Source organism: Mesoplodon densirostris, chromosome 8 (genome assembly GCF_025265405.1).
Source record: "Mesoplodon densirostris isolate mMesDen1 chromosome 8, mMesDen1 primary haplotype, whole genome shotgun sequence".
NCBI classification, from domain to species: domain Eukaryota; kingdom Metazoa; phylum Chordata; class Mammalia; order Artiodactyla; family Ziphiidae; genus Mesoplodon; species Mesoplodon densirostris.
The window spans coordinates 78,707,741-78,725,919 of NC_082668.1; the positions used below are offsets into that span (position 1 = coordinate 78,707,741).

The 18,179-nt window shown below is 46.9% G+C and overlaps 1 protein-coding gene across 5 annotated transcripts in view; it reads left to right on the forward strand.

Moving 5' to 3' along the window:
• TANC1 (tetratricopeptide repeat, ankyrin repeat and coiled-coil containing 1) overlaps positions 1–18,179 on the forward strand; it is a 238,992-nt gene that overhangs the window by 192,607 nt on the left and 28,206 nt on the right. For all 5 annotated transcript variants that reach the window (XM_060106241.1, XM_060106238.1, XM_060106236.1 and 2 more), the window contains 4 exons: positions 514–636; positions 9,440–9,676; positions 11,489–11,674; positions 14,111–14,189. In XM_060106241.1, coding sequence (XP_059962224.1) covers positions 514–636; positions 9,440–9,676; positions 11,489–11,674; positions 14,111–14,189 — 625 coding nt within the window. The remainder of the gene's footprint in view (positions 1–513; positions 637–9,439; positions 9,677–11,488; positions 11,675–14,110; positions 14,190–18,179) is intronic.

The following is an 18,179-nucleotide window of genomic DNA, read 5'->3' on the forward strand; positions in this document are numbered from 1 at the left end:
TGTAAACATAACTTGCACGTGCACCAGGAAACCAAAAAAAATTGCATGACTCGGTTTATTGCCGTGGTCTGGAACCAGACTCACAGTATCTTCGAGGTCTGCCTGTTAGACTTAAAATGCTCCGTAAGTCTGTATAAGGTTTCTAGTGTCAGGATGCGTAGCATGTGTGCTTGGTGTGATGCCATTGGCCACGATTGGTCTCTTCCTTCATTAGGGGTTCCAGATGGTGATATTCTAACATTTATTCTTCCTTTAATTGATTGGAGAACCTCTGTAAAGAGAAACTTTCTCCTCATCTGCCCCCCCTTTCCCCAGGCGTACAGTTGATGTACGCTAGTTCCTCAACCCTTGGCTTTAGGGCGGGAAGGCTCACAGGTTCCGGCCTTTTCTGTGTGCACAGCTTTTACGCCGTGTTCAGCAGGGACCTGCGCCCTCCCGGGCGCGCCCGCTTTCAGACCCACACTGCAGGTGGGAAAGGAGACCTTGAAGCTGATTTGTTGCTGTCGCTTCTAGGGCCTCAGCAAGAAGACTGGAATCTCTTCAAGCCATCTGCAAGCCCTGTGGATCGGGTACAGCACCGAGGGGCTGTCTGCCGCCCTGGCCTCCCTCAGGAATCTCTACACTCCCAATGTGAAGGTAAGGGACCCTCTGCTAGGAGGGCCAGAGCTCCCTGCCCCCCTGGCCGCTGTTGCTCCAACAGTCCTGCTCTCCCCAACACTGGCCGGTGGCCAGAGAAGGCTGGGACGCTACCACTAAAGATGCTGGTTTCCCATACCTGAAGGCTCTATTGCCGGTTCTCCTCGACAAGTTTAGCTTTCACTGGGGCAGGAAGATGTGGGTGGTCAGGGGCTGCTATGTGAGCATGTGGTGACTGTTTCAGAGTAGATGAGATAAGGGAAGCAATTCACAAAGGAAGTCAAAGGTCAGAGGAAAACCCTGGTCAGATATCCAGGGAAAATGGACTTTTAAGGCATCCTGGTTTCAAATCTGGACTATCTCTTTATGGTTCATCGGAAATTAAGCGCTGATGAGTAACACAAACTGGTGGGCACACAGAGGGAAACTGTTACCAAAGGTTTTGTGCACATGTGTATTCATGACCACGCAAAGCGTATCAGGGTCTGCCTGCTGCTGAGCCAAGAGCTTCCTCACTCTTAGTCAGTGGCTATCATGTCACAACATTCTGCTGAGCTTTTTAGGGTAGATTTTCCCTCCTCATTTAGTGCAGTCTAAGAATCTGCAGCACACAGAGGCCGAGTATCTGTTAAGGCAACAAAGAGGAGTTCACTCCCACAGAATGTGGAAATTACGGTCTCATATCACTTTACCACCATCTTTCCCAGAGCAAAGTAAGATGAGATCGTGTCTTCACATTTTAGATTTCTCACCTGTTTGACGCATCTGCTAGACGCCAGGCCTTTCAGCCCCGGGCCCTGACATGCCCGGCTGCCTTCAAAAGCTCTGACATCGTTTCCCAAGGAGTCACGTTCTCCCCTTCAGTCACCTCCACGAGAACAGTCATACCTGTTCTGTCCTTAGTAGCACAAAGGTGCCCTGACGTGGTCGCAGTGTGGGCAAGGGAAGCCCTGGAAGTTTCCACCCCTGTTGTCGGTACGTCCCACCCTCAGCACCTGCACCGCGGGTGTGTGTCTGGGGATCAGGGCCTTACAGAGCACTTCCTGTGTCTGGTGATGTGATCTCTCCTCCCTCTTCTCCCTTCCTTGCCATCCTGGTGTATAGTGGTCCCTCAGATCAGTTCCAGGACCTCCCACAGATACCAAAATCCAAGGATGCTCAAGTCCCATATATAAAATGGCACAGTATTTGAATATGACCTGCGCACATCCTGCCGTATACTTTATTTTTTTTGGCCATGCCTTGTGACATGTGGGATCTTAGTTGCTTGACCAGAGATCGAACCCGTGCCCCCTGCGGTGGAAGCGCAGAGTGTTAACCACTGGACTGCTGGGAAAGTCCCATTTTGCCCCCGCTCCAGTGTACTTTAAATCATCTCTAGAGTACTTATAATACCTAACACAATGTAAAGGCTATGTAAATAGTTGCTGGCACACAGAAAATTCAAGTTTTGCTTTTTTGAGCTTTGTGGAAATTTTTGTTTCTGAATATTTTCAGTCTGCTGTTGGTTGAATCCACAGATGCAGAACCTACTGATACAGAGGGCAGGCTGTATTTATTTTCTTTTGCTTTTTTTTTTTTTTTTTTTTTTTTTTGCGGTACGCAGGCCTCTCACTGTTGTGGTCTCTCCCGTTGCGGAGCACAGGCTCCAGATGCGCAGGCTCAGCGGCCATGGCTCACAGGCCTAGCCGCTCCGCGGCATGTGGGATCTTCCTGGACCGGGGCACGAACCCGCGTCCCCTGCATCGGCAGGCGGACTGTCAACCACTGTGCCACCAGGGAAGCCCTGCTTTTTTTTTTTTCAACTGAAATATAATTGACAGATAACATTACATCTCAGATGTACAACCTAACGATGTGTTATTTCTTTGGATTGTGAAATGACTACCACAAAAGGTCTAGTTAACAGCTATCACCACATATGGTTATAAATTTTTTCTTGCGATGAAAACTTAAGATCTGCTCTCTTAGCAACTTGGAAATATATAATACAGTATTATTAACTGTAGTCCCTGTGGTGGACATTACATCTCCGCCTGCTGGTGTATAGAAGGGAGGAGCCTGGGTGTCAGGAAGGACCTAGCGGTGCTCTGACCCTGGGACAGCTCACCCACAGCCCTGCTGCCCAGTGCAGAGCGTGGGTGTTGGTTAGAGAAAGGCCACCACCCCCTGGTGGGTTTGGACAAGGTCTTTTGCAGGTGGGCTCAGCACCGTTGGGGTTCCAGGCTTGATGGGCAGAGGGCACATTGGATTTCAGCCTGGCTCACCCCTGGGTGGGGTGCCTGGGAGTGGAGCAGCCCCAAGGAGCCACTTCTGGGAACCTTGTGCTCAGCCCTGCTCCTTAGGACATTTCTACTCACTCTGCAGACCGCTAGGCTTGAGGGCTTGTGTCCCGACTGAAGCTACGTGCAGGTTTCATGGGGTGAGGACAGGGAAGCCGCTTTTATAGTTAAGGAGCACTAGCTGTAAGCTGCTGCTCGGGGGTCAAAGTGAGCGCTTCCTTTCTAGATAGTGTTACTCTGCAAAAGGTAGAGAACACGCCGAGCGTAGACGTCACGTGATGAAGGAATTGTATTTAGAATTTTTGTTTTACTTTTTATAGAAATTGGAATTGAGTTTACTGTAATAACACTGTTTCATCTTTCACTTCAGTTAAAAGTATATCTTTTGGCTTCTCCATAATTAATAAAATTCTGTAATGATGGCAAGGAAGAAAGAAAGAAAAATTAAAATGGCACTATCTGTTTTCACCATTTGAATGAATTATGGGCCCCAAAGTTATTTTAATGTGGAGAAAAGTAAATGGGAAACATCATACTCTGTTGAATACGAGTTTTTAAGACAGTAAATTAAAAGGTACAGTGTAATAATATAATGAGCTTGACCCTTCCGGGATTATAAACTTTCCTCTTTAACATATTTGCAATTTTAAGAGTTACTCATCTTTACTTTGTTTTATAGAACTCCAGTGTCACCTACCTCTACGCTATCCCCCAAATTGTATAACTTGGTTACCGAATTTTAAGGCATTCATTATCCTTCTGTTTCTTTTATCTTTCAAGAAAGAAAAAAGGGGGGGTTTCACAGAATCATGAACAAATTATGGTAATTTACAATTATGCATGCAATTAAGGAATGTTTTTAGAGAGTATTAAATGTCAGTACAGGAAGGGATGTCATTTTGAGCAATAATTGCAGTTTGCTACTTTGGTCAATTACAGCGACTTGCTCCCGAATGATTACTTGGTAGATGAATTTTAATTTTGGTGGTATGCCTGTGATTTCTAACAATGTGATCTCCCATTGCCAGGCCAGGCTTATGCCAGCCCGGGCACTGGCTGGCCCACTGGGGTGCTTGCCGCCAGTGCCTTCAGGCTCCCGTCCAGCTGGTTGTTTTGCTCACGTAGTCCAGTAGGACCGGCTGCCAGCCACAGGCTCCTGAAGGCCGTGCGCTCAAGAGAATTAAGGTTGTGATTCTTCTCTCAGCTGGAGCTGGAGCTGGAGCTGGGGGCGCGGGGGAGGAGACAGGAGCTAGGCATGGACTTTGGCCTAACTTCGCTGGCTCAGAGGATCCAGTCGTATTCTGCATAACTACTGGGCAGCACACATTTACACCGGTTGTATTGATGAGAACCTCCAACATACTTAATGAGAAAACTGAGCTTCCCTCTTTACGACCCTGCTGGACAGTGCCTCTTCTGTTCCTCAGGATCACATCATTTTTGCCTACCCCCCAGCCCCTTTTTTATTTTCTTGTACTCATCAAATCCAGAAGTATATAGGTAATATTGCCAGTTCCAGGTGTTATCCAGGGGGAGCTTCGTGGTGGTGATGACCCGACGATGTCCATGTGATTGGGAGAAAATGTACAGGAAGAACCATTTAAAACCCCTTCCTCGAAAGCAGAGTCCTCTTAGCCAGAGCTGCTGCTTTGGCTGCTGGACTGCTCTGTGATACTAATTAGCATTGTGCCCAGGGCTAATCTGTGGCTTATCTGCTCTGAGCCTCAGTTTTCTCACGTGTAAAAGGAAGGTAACAAAAGAACCTGCATCATAGAGTGATAGGAAGCCTCATTGAGATGTTAAAGCTCTTGGGAGAATACTTGACATTTATTATATGGTTAAGTGAGTCATTTTTATTTGTATTTCACCTTCCTTCTGGAAACTGAGATTCTACTGTAAGCACCGGATAACTTGTGAGTGTGCAGGTTGGTGGTGGTGAAGGGGAGCTGCCCATCACGAGGCATTAATGGGTCCACATCTGCCCTCAAATAAGCAGGAGGTCTCCCTGCTACTCTGTGCTGGTGAGCAGCCCAGGGGGGCCAGACCCTCCGGGTCGCCAGGTTCCTGGGGCAGAGCGCCCTCCTGTGCCTTGCAGGGGGTCAGGGACTAGGGCCCTTGTCTCTTCTAAAGATTCCATCAAAGGTGATTGTAACAAGTAATATTTATTTAGCCCTTACAGGATGCTGAGGGCTGTGCTAAGTGCTTTGTGTGTATGGCACATTCATTTTTAATCTTCACAACAACCCAAGGAGATGAAACTGTTTTTATCTCCACCTTTCGGGTGAGGAAACTGAGGGTGAGGGCAGTGGTAGGGTGACTCACATCCCACAGCGGGAAGGGTGCCTGCGCCGAGCAAGCCCGTCTCCTTCCACAGGTGCGCTCTGCACCTGACATGTTTGCAGCCATGGCTGCTGGGTGGAACCACTCGGGAGCCCCGGGCCCTCGCCAAGTCAGAATCTCCAAGGGTGGGGCTGGGACTTTGGAAACTTGCAAGCTCCCAGGTGATTTCACTGTGCAGCGAGGTTAAGAAACATGGATGCGGGGTAGATCCACAGCCTGATTGGGGGGTAAGTGGTAAAAATACCTGCAGCGTTGCACCCACAAAGGAAATGTCTTTCCGAAGAAGCAGATAGAGAACTGATAACAGATACCTTTAGGAAAGGTTTGCTCCTAAGCACATACCTTCCGTAAGACTTTTCTTATAAAGTATTCAGGAAGACAGCACTGAAACCACACCTTCCAACATTCTTAGGAAAGAGTTTCTGTCCAGTAGAAACATGGGGTGGTGTACTGTCATTTTCTTAGGAGTCACTTGAATCACGGAGAGGTGGAGTAATTTTCTGAAAATCACACAGCAAGTTAGTTAAGGGGCTGATTGGGAACTCAGACTATTTAATTCATCATCGTTTTCTCTTAGGCTCATGAATCTGAAGAGGGAATGGGATTGGTGGGAGAGGGGAGAGAGAGGGTAACTGGCTGTCAAAGTCACCCTGGGAATTTACAAACAGTTCCTGCCTGTCCTTTGGCGACCAGAGACCGATGTGCCCCTCAGTGATGTTATGTGTGCTTTGAAAAAGCTGCTAGGGTTCTTCTGTCATTCCTCTTGCCTAAGAACTGATTTCCTAGGCCTTGATAAAATCCCCAACTGTGTCAGCAGCACTGTCTTATTCCTGCTATACTGTTGGCAGTTACTCAAAGGAAAATAATTTTCTCAAAAACCCTTACTTTTGTTGAGCACTTACACTTTTAAAATGCTTTCAAATCCTATTTGAGTCTGTGCTGTTTTTAAGAGCAAACCTACGTAGGGTGGTAGCGCAAGCTTGGCAGGGATGGGTTTGCCCGAGGTTGAGCGTCGCCGGTCACTGTTGGGACAGGGACAGCTCTCCTGATTTCTCCTCCCTGTTTTCTCGGCCCTTCCATCCTCACGTGCTGGTTGGTTGCAGGAGGCTGGGTTGGTGCTGACCCAGGTGGGGTTGAAAGATGGTCCCCCGGATTGGGTGAATGACGAGGCAGGTGTTGGTCAGTTGGGTACAAGCCGTCCCCTTCCTTCCTTTTTTTTTTAACTGAAGTACAGTTGATTTACAATGTTGTGTGTGTTTCAGGTGTACAGCAAAGTGATTCAGTTTTATATATATATATATAAATAATTTTTTAGATTCTTCTCCCTTATAGGTTATTACAAAATACTGTGTTGTTCCCTGTGCTATACAGTAGGACCTTGTTGATTATTTTATATATGGTAGTGTATATGTGTTAATCCCAAACTCCTAATTTATCCCTCCCTCCAACTTCAAGCGGTCCTTCCTTAAACGTAAGTGATGGTCGTAACGGCAGAAAGGAACTGACTCGTGGGCCATCCTCACCCATAAAGGGGCTTTGTTTACCTCTCTTCTCTGTGAACTTCTGTGTCTTAGAACCAGTATCTTGTGCCATGGGCTGAGCCGGGAAATGGAGTGTGCAGAGTAGATGGCCATGCACGGGGTCGGCCTCTGTGTGTGTGTGTGTTGGGGGCGGGGGCGTGTGCATGGGGAGGGCTGGGGGCATTCTGTATAGGATGGGGGGACTTCTCCCTGGTGTCCTGGCACTGAAGCAGGGACCCATAGGAAGTGATCCTTTGTCATCTGTAGCTATGGAAAGGGTATTTATTCCTGGCAGAGGGAACTATACGAGAAAGAGGGAAAGACCAGGAGGCCAGGGCCTGCTTGCCGTTGTTGTAGGACAAGCATTAGACCCAGCATGGTCACGGTGCGGGCAAGTGAGGGTGAGGGTGCTGGGAGACGAGGTCAGAGAAGGAGCTGAAGGGCTGGGTCACCCGGGGTTCCGGCTTCAGTAGCAGCCCAGACCGCTTCAGGTCTTACACTTGGGTTCTAACCTGTCTGTACACTGGCTCACTCTTCTGAGGTGTGGTGTCACCACCAGAATAATAATTTCTAGCACTTGGTAGGTATTCTGTCAGCTACTCTTGTGGACACCATATCATTGAAATACCTTGAATTTTGTGTGTTTTGTCATCTTTCTGTATCTTTTAATGATCCCATGTGTCTCCGGTCAAATAAGAGACCCAGTCTGTGTGGTTTTCACACCTAATGGGCAGCCTGGAAGTGGCCAGGGTCTGTCGGGAGTGATTGATGTCGATCCGGGACCATTGAAGGGAACTGTTAGAAGAAACGCAGTGGGCATCTTTTTTTTTTTTTTGCAGTACGCGGGCCTCTCACTGTTGTGGCCTCTCCCATTCCGGAGCACAGGCTCCGGACACGCAGGCTCAGCAGCCATGGCTCACGGGCCCAGCCGCTCCGCGGCATGTGGGATCTTCCCGGACCGGGGCACGAACCTGTGTCCCCTGCATCAGCAGGCGGACTGTCAACTGCTGCGCCACCAGGGAAGCCCCGCAGTGGGCATCTTTTTTTTTTTTTTTTTTTTTACTTTTTTTTTACAGTGGGCATCTTAATAGGTGTTTAAAGGAGTGTCATTTTTCCAATGACCTGGAGATTTGAAGAAGATATTAGTATAGCTAAAATTTGCATAAGGTATTCTGTGATTTTATTTTAAAACCTACAGATTACAAACTTCCCTTGATATCTGGGTTTAAGGAGTTAAGTGGGTGGTGGATTAGTATAAATTAGTAGTAATTAGTAGAAAAAGACGATGATTTTCTATGAGTCTTGTGCTGCTGACAACCCCAAGCATGTGAACATTTTCACGTGTTCTGCTTTTTCTTGAAGGTACAATTCCTTGTAAAGAAAAGAGAGTATTTGCTTTCACTTTTGGCTTTATTATCTCACTGTTAATTATTTAATCCTGTGATGATTATTTCATTGCCCCCCAAAATGAATTTTCTGTTTTTATTTGGATCAAACAGTGGTTTTCAAAGTGTGGTCCCCAGGGACTTTGCTGGTGGTGCAGTGGTTAGGGATCTGCCTGCCAACGCAGGGGACACGGGTTTGAGCCCTGGTCCGGGAAGATCCCACATGCCGTGGAGCAACTAAGCCCTTGAGCCACAACTGCTGAGCCTGTGCTCCGCAACAAGAGAAGCTACCGCAATGAGAAACACGCGCACCGCAACGAAGAGTAGCCCACGCTCGCCGCAACTAGGAAAAGCCCCTTCCCAGCAATGACGACCCAATGCAGCCAAAAATAACTAAATTAAATTAATTTTAAAAAAAAAGTGTGGTCCCCAGACCAACAGCATCAGTATCACCTGGGGGGAATTCATTAAAAAGGCACATTCTCAGGCCCTACCCCAGGCCTACTGAATACAGAGGTCTGATTCCAGAGAATGTGCATTTCTAAATTTTTAACTGTGATTAAAAAAAACATAAAATGTACCATCTTAACTATTTTTAAGGACAGAATTCAGTAGTGTTAAATATTTTCACATTATTGTACAGTAGGTCTCCAGAATAAAACTGAATCTCCATACCTATTAAACAATTCTCATTTCCCCCTTTTCCCAGCCCCTGGCAGCCACCATTTTACTTTCTGTCTCTATGAATTTGACTACTTTATGTCCCTTGTGTAAGTGGAATCATATAGTATTTGTCTCTTTGTGGCTGGCTTAGTTCACTTAGCCTCATTTTCTCAAGGTTCATCTATGCTGTGGCATGTAACAGGATTTCCTTCCTTGTAAAGGCTGAGTGATTTTCCACTGTATGTATTTACATATCACATTTTTCCATTCATCTGTTGACCTTTTAGTTCACCTGCGTCTCTTGGCCATTGTGAATAGTGCTTCCGTAAACACAGCAGTGCAGATACCAAGATCCTGATTTCATTTCCTTTGGATATGTACCCAGAGTGGGATTGCTGGATCTTAAGAAACCTCCACACTGTTTTCTGTGACAGCTGGGCCATTTTACATTCCCACCGGCAAGAATGTCCATTTTCAGTGCATGTGCAGGTCATACTGGTGCACACTCAAGTTTGAGAACCACTGGATCAAGAATACCACCCTTCTCCACAGATGTTGTTGTGACTGACATCTACGTGAGAAATTAATCTTGTTGGGGGACATTCTCCAACAGGTGAGCCGTCTCCTAATTTTGGGAGGGGCCAACGTGAACTACAGGACCGAAGTGTTAAATAACGCCCCGATCCTGTGCGTCCAGTCTCACCTCGGCCACGAGGAGGTGGTCACTCTGCTCCTGGAATTTGGCGCCTCCCTGGATGGCACGTCGGAGAACGGCATGACCGCCCTCTGCTACGCGGCCGCTGCCGGCCACACGAAGCTGGTGTGTCTGCTGGCCAAGAAGGGGGCGAGGGTAAGCAGCTCCAGGGGGGAGGTGGGGGCGAAGGTGGGAGTGGTCTTTCACTGCTTGTAGAATTCTCATTTTCTGGGCCAAGCTCCTTTTGGTCTCTGCTTTGTCAAATAGCAGTGAACAGAAATCACTACATAAACAGAAAAGGTGGAGCTACAGGCTCCAGACAGTGTGGGATGTAGCCTGATGTGGGTGTGTGCGCCACCTCCGAGAAAGAGAGGGGGCCGTATGTTTTGTTCGAAGCTCTTACTCTGCTTAATCCTGCCCAAGGGGAGGCTCCTGACCACCAGCAGCCTGAGTAAGGCCATCCTTTCAAAAGCCTGCAGGTGTTGCCCTGGAACTTATCACAGAATTTAACACAGCACTGGATTGGTTGAAAAGATATAAATGTTTGATTTTTTTTCTCCTTTCTTCTTATTCCGTTTCATGTCTTTTTTTTTTTTTTTTTTTTTTTTAAAAACAATAAAATGAGTGCTATGGGCCTTGGAAGGCATATGCTTAAGCATATGGTTGCAGGAACACTAGAAGGCCCCAAATCCTCATTTCTCCAGCTGCCAGCTGGGACGTTGGGCAAGTTGTTGAGCCTGTGTGCCTCAGGCTTCTCATCCGTAAAATGGGCATAACAACAGGACCTACCACAGGGCTGTTGTGTGAGCATAAGTAAATCAGTATATTAACAATACAAAGTAACTATATTGTTAACGGGTTACTCGAGGACTATCAATGTTAAGAGATTAAATGAGAACAGTGCCAAGTTCACAGTAAACTCTGTTTAGGTTTATTATAAGCACTTCATTGGGGAAGGGAGAAGGTACTTTTGAACAACAATAGAAGTAAATCACTGATATTTGTCTTTCTTCTTTATAGTTAGGATCTTTAAAGTTCAATGAAAAGACATTAGGCTTATAGTAACTATGGGAGTCTTTTTGGGTTTTTTCTCTCAAAAATAAAGCATTTGGGACAGGTCACCCTTAGCTCATGGAAGAAGGGAAATGTTGCTGGTAAGCCTTCCCAGTGAGTCCATTACTGTTCATCACCACACCTCCACTTCCACTTCCACTTCCAGATCGTGGCTGGGCTTTATCCGGAGGCTAACTGAAAGCTCTGTAGGAGGGGATGGGTTGTGTAGTGGCTCTTGCAAAGCCTCTGGGTTGAGGTGTAGAGCATCCTCAGAACTGTAAGCAAGCCTGGACCCTGACTCCTCTTCCAGCCCAATATTTCCAGGTTTAGACAGGGAATGACGTGTCGTCTGCTGCCTCTTGCACCATTAGGGGGTTTGCAGCACTGGGGTGCTCCCCATTTGGGGCTAGACGGCCTTCCTGCCTTTGCGGCCACACTTGGTATGTCCTGGGTCACCTGCCTTCCCCGCTAAAATGCCGCTTGGGGTCCCTGCCTGCTCTTCCTCGTTCAGAGCTGGGTTTTCCAGATCCCTTCTTTTCGTTGGCTTTCCTGTCTCTACTCGCCAAGCCATAGCTTGTCACAGCAGATTTAGGATACTCTGCCCACGTTACCAAGGTTGGGAAGTATAGGTTTTGGTCTGTCCTCGTACCTGCTTCCCAGAGAACTTGGAGCTCTGAGTCATTTGCTAGGAGGATGTCTTGTGATCACTAGTTGTACAGAGGGAACTCGAGGCCTGGAATAGTGCATTAATTACATCATAGTAATTCAGACGGAGACTCTCCAGAGAGACATACTGGGACATTATCCCCTTACACCTGCAGTGGGATGGGGTTTGTGCAGAGCATGTGTGGGGCACTGTGACAAAGTGATGCTAAACCGTGACCTTCCCCTGTTCCTCCCCTCCCCCGCGCCCAGGTGGACCACTTGGATAAGAAAGGCCAGTGCGCGCTGGTCCACAGCGCACTGAGGGGCCACGGCGACATTCTCCGCTACCTGCTGACCTGTGAGTGGTCCGTGGGCCCACCCCAGCCAGGCGTGCTGAGGAAGAGCCAGGCTCTGCAGCAGGCACTGACAGCGGCCGCCAGCATGGGCCACAGCTCGGTGAGTGGGGCTGCCAGGGCCCTTCCTGGGAAACTGGGAGCCCCGTGTAGCCCAGTGGGTCAGGTATTTTGCATCCACCTTCTTCTGAGTTGCTAGCTTGTGATGCACCAAAGGAATGAAAGAAAATGAGGGTTTCACCACGTGTAAAGGTCTTCTGTTGTTATCAAGCCTGTCCTGTGAGTGAAAATGCAGGGGAGTGCCCACAGTCTCGTGCTGGCCCGGTAGGGGCTGGCTGCTCCCACGTGGAGCCCCTCCCCGGTGTGCATTCTCTGCTCTTCCTTGTTTCTTCCCCTCTTCCTTCCTTGTTCTATTTTTACCCTCTAGCTCTGCTGTCTACCTTTTTCCCCTCTGATTCATTCTTTTGTCCTTGTGATCTTTTAACAATAATCACATGGAATCCTAATTATGAACTTGTTCTTGAGTATTTGAAGGATTTTTAAAAATAGAACTTCAGTGCTCTGGTAGCGGGAAAGAGTGCTTGTCATTCGTGGTTCCTGCACTGAAGGAAAACTTCATGCCGTAGTTACATTGAGCACTTCACTTCTGGTAGGTGTCAGTATTCCTCGATTTGAAGAATTCATTGGCATCTCTTGACCCGTGTGTCTGTGAATTTAATAATATTTTATCCTCTCTCTCTGCTGTATTACGTATCTTCAAGCAGTTATAGAGTTTGCCAGTGTTTGGTAAGATTCTTCCCCACAGTGACTAAAACGTAAATTTGGTTGCAAAGCCAGCTGGCTGACTTATAGCATTTAAAACACTAGAGCAGATACACGCACACACTGCTAGCTTATTGTTGGCATTTAAAACATCAAAAATATACATATACACTACTTCAGCCAACACAATATATTGCAATAAGTTGAATGCAGAAGCATATAAGAAAACGCAGCTGTCTTTTCTTAATACAGACATAAAAGAGATTTACAAAAATGTGAAACGATGCTAGTCAAGTCAACTTATCTAAATATTTTAGCTTGGGAGAAAATACTCATTTCATAAAAATGAAAAAATACACATTTCATAAAAATGTGTTAAATGTTACCATGTGGTGGGTTTATTATAATTCCTTTAAAATAAAAATGTAAATAAATACTTCTAACTACCCATGCCATATACATAGATTCAGAGAGAGCGCGTTAAGTACACATACTTGAATGTAGATGTTTTTCCTCTTTAAACTGTTCCCTAAATCTGTGTGGGTCCAGAATGTGCAAAATCATCTTAGGGAGCACAGGGAAGCCACATGGATGTGACCTTGGTCTCAGCTCGTTTTAAAGCTGGCTGCAGGGAGCTGTGGAAAAGCAACTGCAGTCCATCCAGTAACTGTTTCGTGGAAAAGGACAGGATTTGTTCACCAAAAGACTTGAAGGGTGTATTAGTTTCCTCAAGCTGTTGTAACAAGTGTCCACAGACTTTAGTGTCTTAAAACAACCTGTTCTGGAGGTCAGAGGCTGAAATTAAGTTGGGTCAGGAAGCCAGTGTTCTTCTGGAGGCTCCAGAGGAGAGTGTTTCTCTATTTTTTTCCAGCTTCTAGAAGCCACCTTTATTCCTTAGCTCATGACCCTGCCTCTGTCTTCAGAGTGTGTCACTCTAACTGAGGCTCCTGTCTCCTGATCTCTTCCTTCCTCTGACCCTGGTTCCTCCTGTCCCTCTTATAAACAGCTGTGTTCTTATCAAGTGTATATCAAATATACACTTGGATAATTCAGGATAATCGTCCCATTTCAAGATTCGTAATCACATCCGCACGTCCCCTCCTGCCATGTAAGGTAACATTCACAGGTTTTCAGGACTAGGATGTAGGGCCCTTATTGGGAGTGGATTGAGAGACTGGAAAATGGCTTCGGTGAGCTATCTGGTCGCTGCACACAAGCAGGGTGGACGTTGGCTCTGGTTCGGGGCTCGGATACTTCTGTTTCCCCACGGGCCAGCACCCCTGCCTCCACACCTATGACCCAGCCTGCCCTTTGACAGAGGGAAAAGAATAATGTTGTCAGGAGATAAATTTGGAACAGCACTGTTTTATTTTACTGAAAAGGTATGTACATCACCTTGTTTTCCTTCCTTGTGAAAAAAGGGATTCACCATCTTCTGGCGATTTATGCAGAAACTGCACTGTGTATGATCTCCCCTGTCCTTTGTTGATTAGGCTGGCATATTTGGGTCATGTTGGAATTCATTAGAATTCTGAGTACCTAGTAATCCTGAACAATATTGCCGAAATTCACTGTCTTTTTTTCTTCTCCTTCTCAAAGCGAAAGTGTGAATAGCATACAAATTATGCTGGAAAACCATATTTGTTATGTTTTCTCTCCTTGTGCAGCATAAGATAATCATGGTTAAAAAACAGCACACTCTCTCCTTTGATACATAGGATACAATAAGCACATATGGCTTTGAGAACTCATTAAATTACCTTGCCACTTCTGACAGGTGGTCCAGTGCTTGCTGGGACTGGAAAAGGAGCATGAAATAGACATCAATGGCACCGACACACTGTGGGGAGAAACAGGTAATTATGGTTCCACTGCTTGTAGTTGGGGCCAAGTAGCTTCTTGACGTTTTAGCCCGCATTTTGGCCTAATTGTCTTAAGAATGACTTGGGATGCATCTAGTCCTATTGTTATTTTATCACAAGGCATTTGAAGTTAAGAGCTTTTAAAACTTCCCAAATGGCTAGTAAAACTTTTCTAGAAGCAAGTGCAATTTGAATCATTTTGGATTTACCAGCAGTTTCTGTGCATGTGATGAATGTCGGCTAGAAATACCCAAATAAGGTAGTGGTTTCTGCTTTGCTGAGTTTTCTCATGTCCTAACCAACCTGGTCTTCCTGTGACCCGTGCAGAGTTAGCAGAGCGGGAACTTCCAGCCCCATGTTCAAAGGTGCTCAGCAAGGAAGGCTCTGGCCTGCCTTCTGGAAGGAGAGTAGCCCTCAGTCCTCATGGAGCCTGCTTAAAATACTGAATACCAGCTAACAAGTCAGTTTCCAAGGGTGTGCGGGTGTGTGTTGAGCTGTAGTGGAGGAAGGAAGCCTGGGGCGAGTACATCTGAGTTGGATACTTGTCAGATTAATACAAATAACACTGCTTTGAAATTTTCCCTTCGACTGAATTGGTATTAGAAATGTAAGACTTTGTTAGCAGTTGTTGTTTAATGGATGTAACCAAAGGTGTTTAATATGCATTTCCAGGCTGTGTCCTGTGTGTATACATAGTGTATATGACTTCAGTGTCTCCTGCAGAGATTTATTTCCAAATGCTTCTCACTTATTTCCTAACAAGCCAAATGGTAGTGTGTAGAGTCCATCAGCTAACTCATACTTATTAGGAAAAGCCTCAGAGTTTCCTGGTGGGTATCACAGGTGCTCACCCCCCAACCCATGGTTGCCATCACGCACACGCGTGGGGCTTACAGTTGCTAGTTGTGGTGATGTGGGCCATGGGGGTCCCGGCGGGAGGAGAGGTGGCACGACCCGGGGTTCAGGGAGAGCACAGGACCCCCAAACGGGATTGGATTATGCTTGGGGTACACGTGTGTGGATGTAAATACTGGCCTTACTTCCTTCTGGAGTCTTTGCCCCACCCCTTTCTCTGTACCACAGTATGGGCTGCTCTGTAATTTGATAGAAGGAAAGCTTCTACCACTTCCTGTTGTGTCGCAGGCAGCAGGACAGCTGGGCAGGTTAGCACGTGACTTTCTTTGTGCTCAGCCAGAAGGTCCGAATCCCTGCCTTCCGTTGCCTGGTTATCAACTTCGGGCAGGTAACTTTGCCTCCTTGTCAAATGAGGTAAATAAGTTTTTCTAGGATTGCAGTGAAGACTAAATGAGATGAGATCATCTTGGCCAAATGTTCCCAATGATCAGGACCCCTGGGTTCTGATTCATTAGGTCTAGGGTGAGTCCAAGACTCTCCTTTCCTAACAGGGCACCCAGGTGGTTTTGTGGCTTCAGGACAAATAGAGAAGCACCGTGAGAAGCTGTCTAAAGTGCCGGCCTTACAGTGCCAGTAATGAGAGGAGCTGGTGATGATGATGAGGGCCGGTGCTAGTTGTAGTACAGTGACAGCCCTCACTTAGCTCAAATAAGCATCTCCAGTCTTTAATATTAGAGTTGAGTTTTCTTTCTGGAAGAAAAAGTCCAGAGAAGCAGGGAAGGGCTTCATTTGAGGGCTCTGTGTGAGAAGTCTGTTTTGTCTCGAGATGATGAGTCCTGAATTTCAGTAACCACCTCCCTCCCTTCCCCCTTGAGAATCTGCTAGGTTGCAGGCTAAAGAAGCACGTAAGAGAAACTACAGACACCCATCAGCCTCAATGAAAGGATGAGTAATAGTTCAGCCTCTCCCTTCCAAAGCCTCATGCATGACCTTCAGACCACTTTGCAGCCTGAGAAGCAGGTCACATCTTCCCTCAGCAGGCATTAAGCGTGAATTAACTCAGGCAAGCGTTTGAGAGACTTTTGAAAAAATTTAAACCAAGAGAAAGCTAAGCACTATTTCTCAGGCTTAGAGGCCCCAGCAGCGCTCTGTGGCTACATGTCAGTAAGACCCATCTTGCCTGCTCCGCATTTTTCTATCTGATACCTTTCTCCTGTGTTCCTTCAAAAACGTCCACCAATGTCTGCTACCACAAATCCTCCTGATTTCCAGGTCTGTGGTTGTCAGAGGAATACTTTGAAATCTTGAGGAGGAGGTTTTAGATGAGAAAACATCTGCAAATAATGGGGCTTTGCACAAGTGTCTGCTGCATTGCCCAGACTGTGAGGTCTGTGTTTGGGATTTGGCCACATAGGGTCCACATTACCTGACCCCAAATGCCTTCTGGAAGAGAAGGCCCAGTGCTGATGACAGCCTGAGTGGATGGGTCAACTCATAATCCTTGTTCTCACCAAGCCGCCAGCTGGTGGGTCCCCAGCAGCTGCTCTGTGCACTCTTTCTAATTGCTAGGGACCCTCAGAGTGAAGGCAATTGTTTTGCTTCCTGGTTTGTTTGATCCTCTTTCCTGGGTGTGGTCAATGGTGCTTTGTGTCTAAAACACTCTAAGATGGAGCTTGTCTGTCTCCAACCACAGTGAGAGGGTAGGATCCCAAGAGTGATCGTGTCTGGGGTGTGGGCAGGTGATGGGACAACCAGACGCTGTGTGTGAATAATGCAGTTCCTTATTTCTGTTTGACCCTTCTGTGAGTTCATACAAGTCTACTCAGTGTAGGTTAGCTATGAACAGCCTGGCTTTAAAATGCCAGCTGATGGGGCTCCAAGAGAGGGTCTCCAGGGTATGTTCTTGGCTCACCTGCCATCTTGGAAGGGCCCGTTGGTTTCCGTGCAGCACTACGCCGCCCTGTTTGGAGCACAGCTACCCGCCCATCTGTCCTCTCCCAGCCACGTCCAGGAGGTGGGAGCGCCAAGTCAGTGCGCAAAGTCCTCCTCCTCTTTTCTGCCCGGAGGGACCCTTGCAATCCCGGGGGAGCTGCTGTGTGTTGCACAAGTAGGGTTTTTACACCTGTTGCCAACTGGAAGCAGCAGGTCATCGGTGAGAGATAATGACAGCGGACAGCCGGGGAGGAGGGAGCACAGGGGGCACAGCCCCACGGGAGGCCCCCGTCACCCAGGCCCATCCGCGTGGAGGTGATGGCAGTAGGTTCAGTTGTGTGCCTTCAGTGCCCTGAGCATCTCCCTGCTGATGACCTGGAGTCACCAAGCAGTGTCCCGAAAGGGGGTGGCTCCTGCCTTAGGTATAAAGAGACAAGACAGTGTATAGAGTAGATTTTTAAGACATTCATCTGAAATGGGAACAATGTTTACTTTGGGGTTTATTGCGGTAAACTCAGAGTTTTAAGAAAAGTTGCAGAATACAGATGTGCCTTGGCGATATATGATGACTTTGGTTCCAGACCGCTGTCATAAAGTGAATGGCACAGTAAAAGTGAGTCACACAAATTTTTTGGTTTCCCAGTGCATGTAAGTTATGTGTATACTGTACTGTAGTCTATTAAGTGTGTAATAGCTTTATGTCTTTAAAAAATGTATATACTTGGGCTTCCCTGGTGGCGCAGTGGTTGAGAGTCCGCCTGCCGATGCAGGGGACGCAGATTCGTGCCCTGGTCCAGGAAGATCCCACATGCCGCGGAGTGGCTGGGCCCGTGAGCCATGGCCACTGAGCCTGCGCTCTGCAACGGGAGAGGCCACAACAGTGAGAGGCCCGTGTACTGCAAAAAAAAAAAAAGTATATACCTTAATTTAAAAATACTTTATTGCTAAAGAAATGCTCACCATCGTCTGAGCCTTCGGTGTGTTGTAATCTTTTTGCAATAATAACATCAAAGGTCACTGATCACACATCACCATAACGAGTATATAAAAATAATGAAAAAAATTTAAATACTGCAAGAATTACCAAAGCATGACACCAGGGCACAAAGTGAGCAAAGGCACTGTCTGCAAAGTGCAATTAAATGAGTTATGCCTGTATGTGTACTGGTTTTGGAGAGCAGAGGGCCTAATTTATGT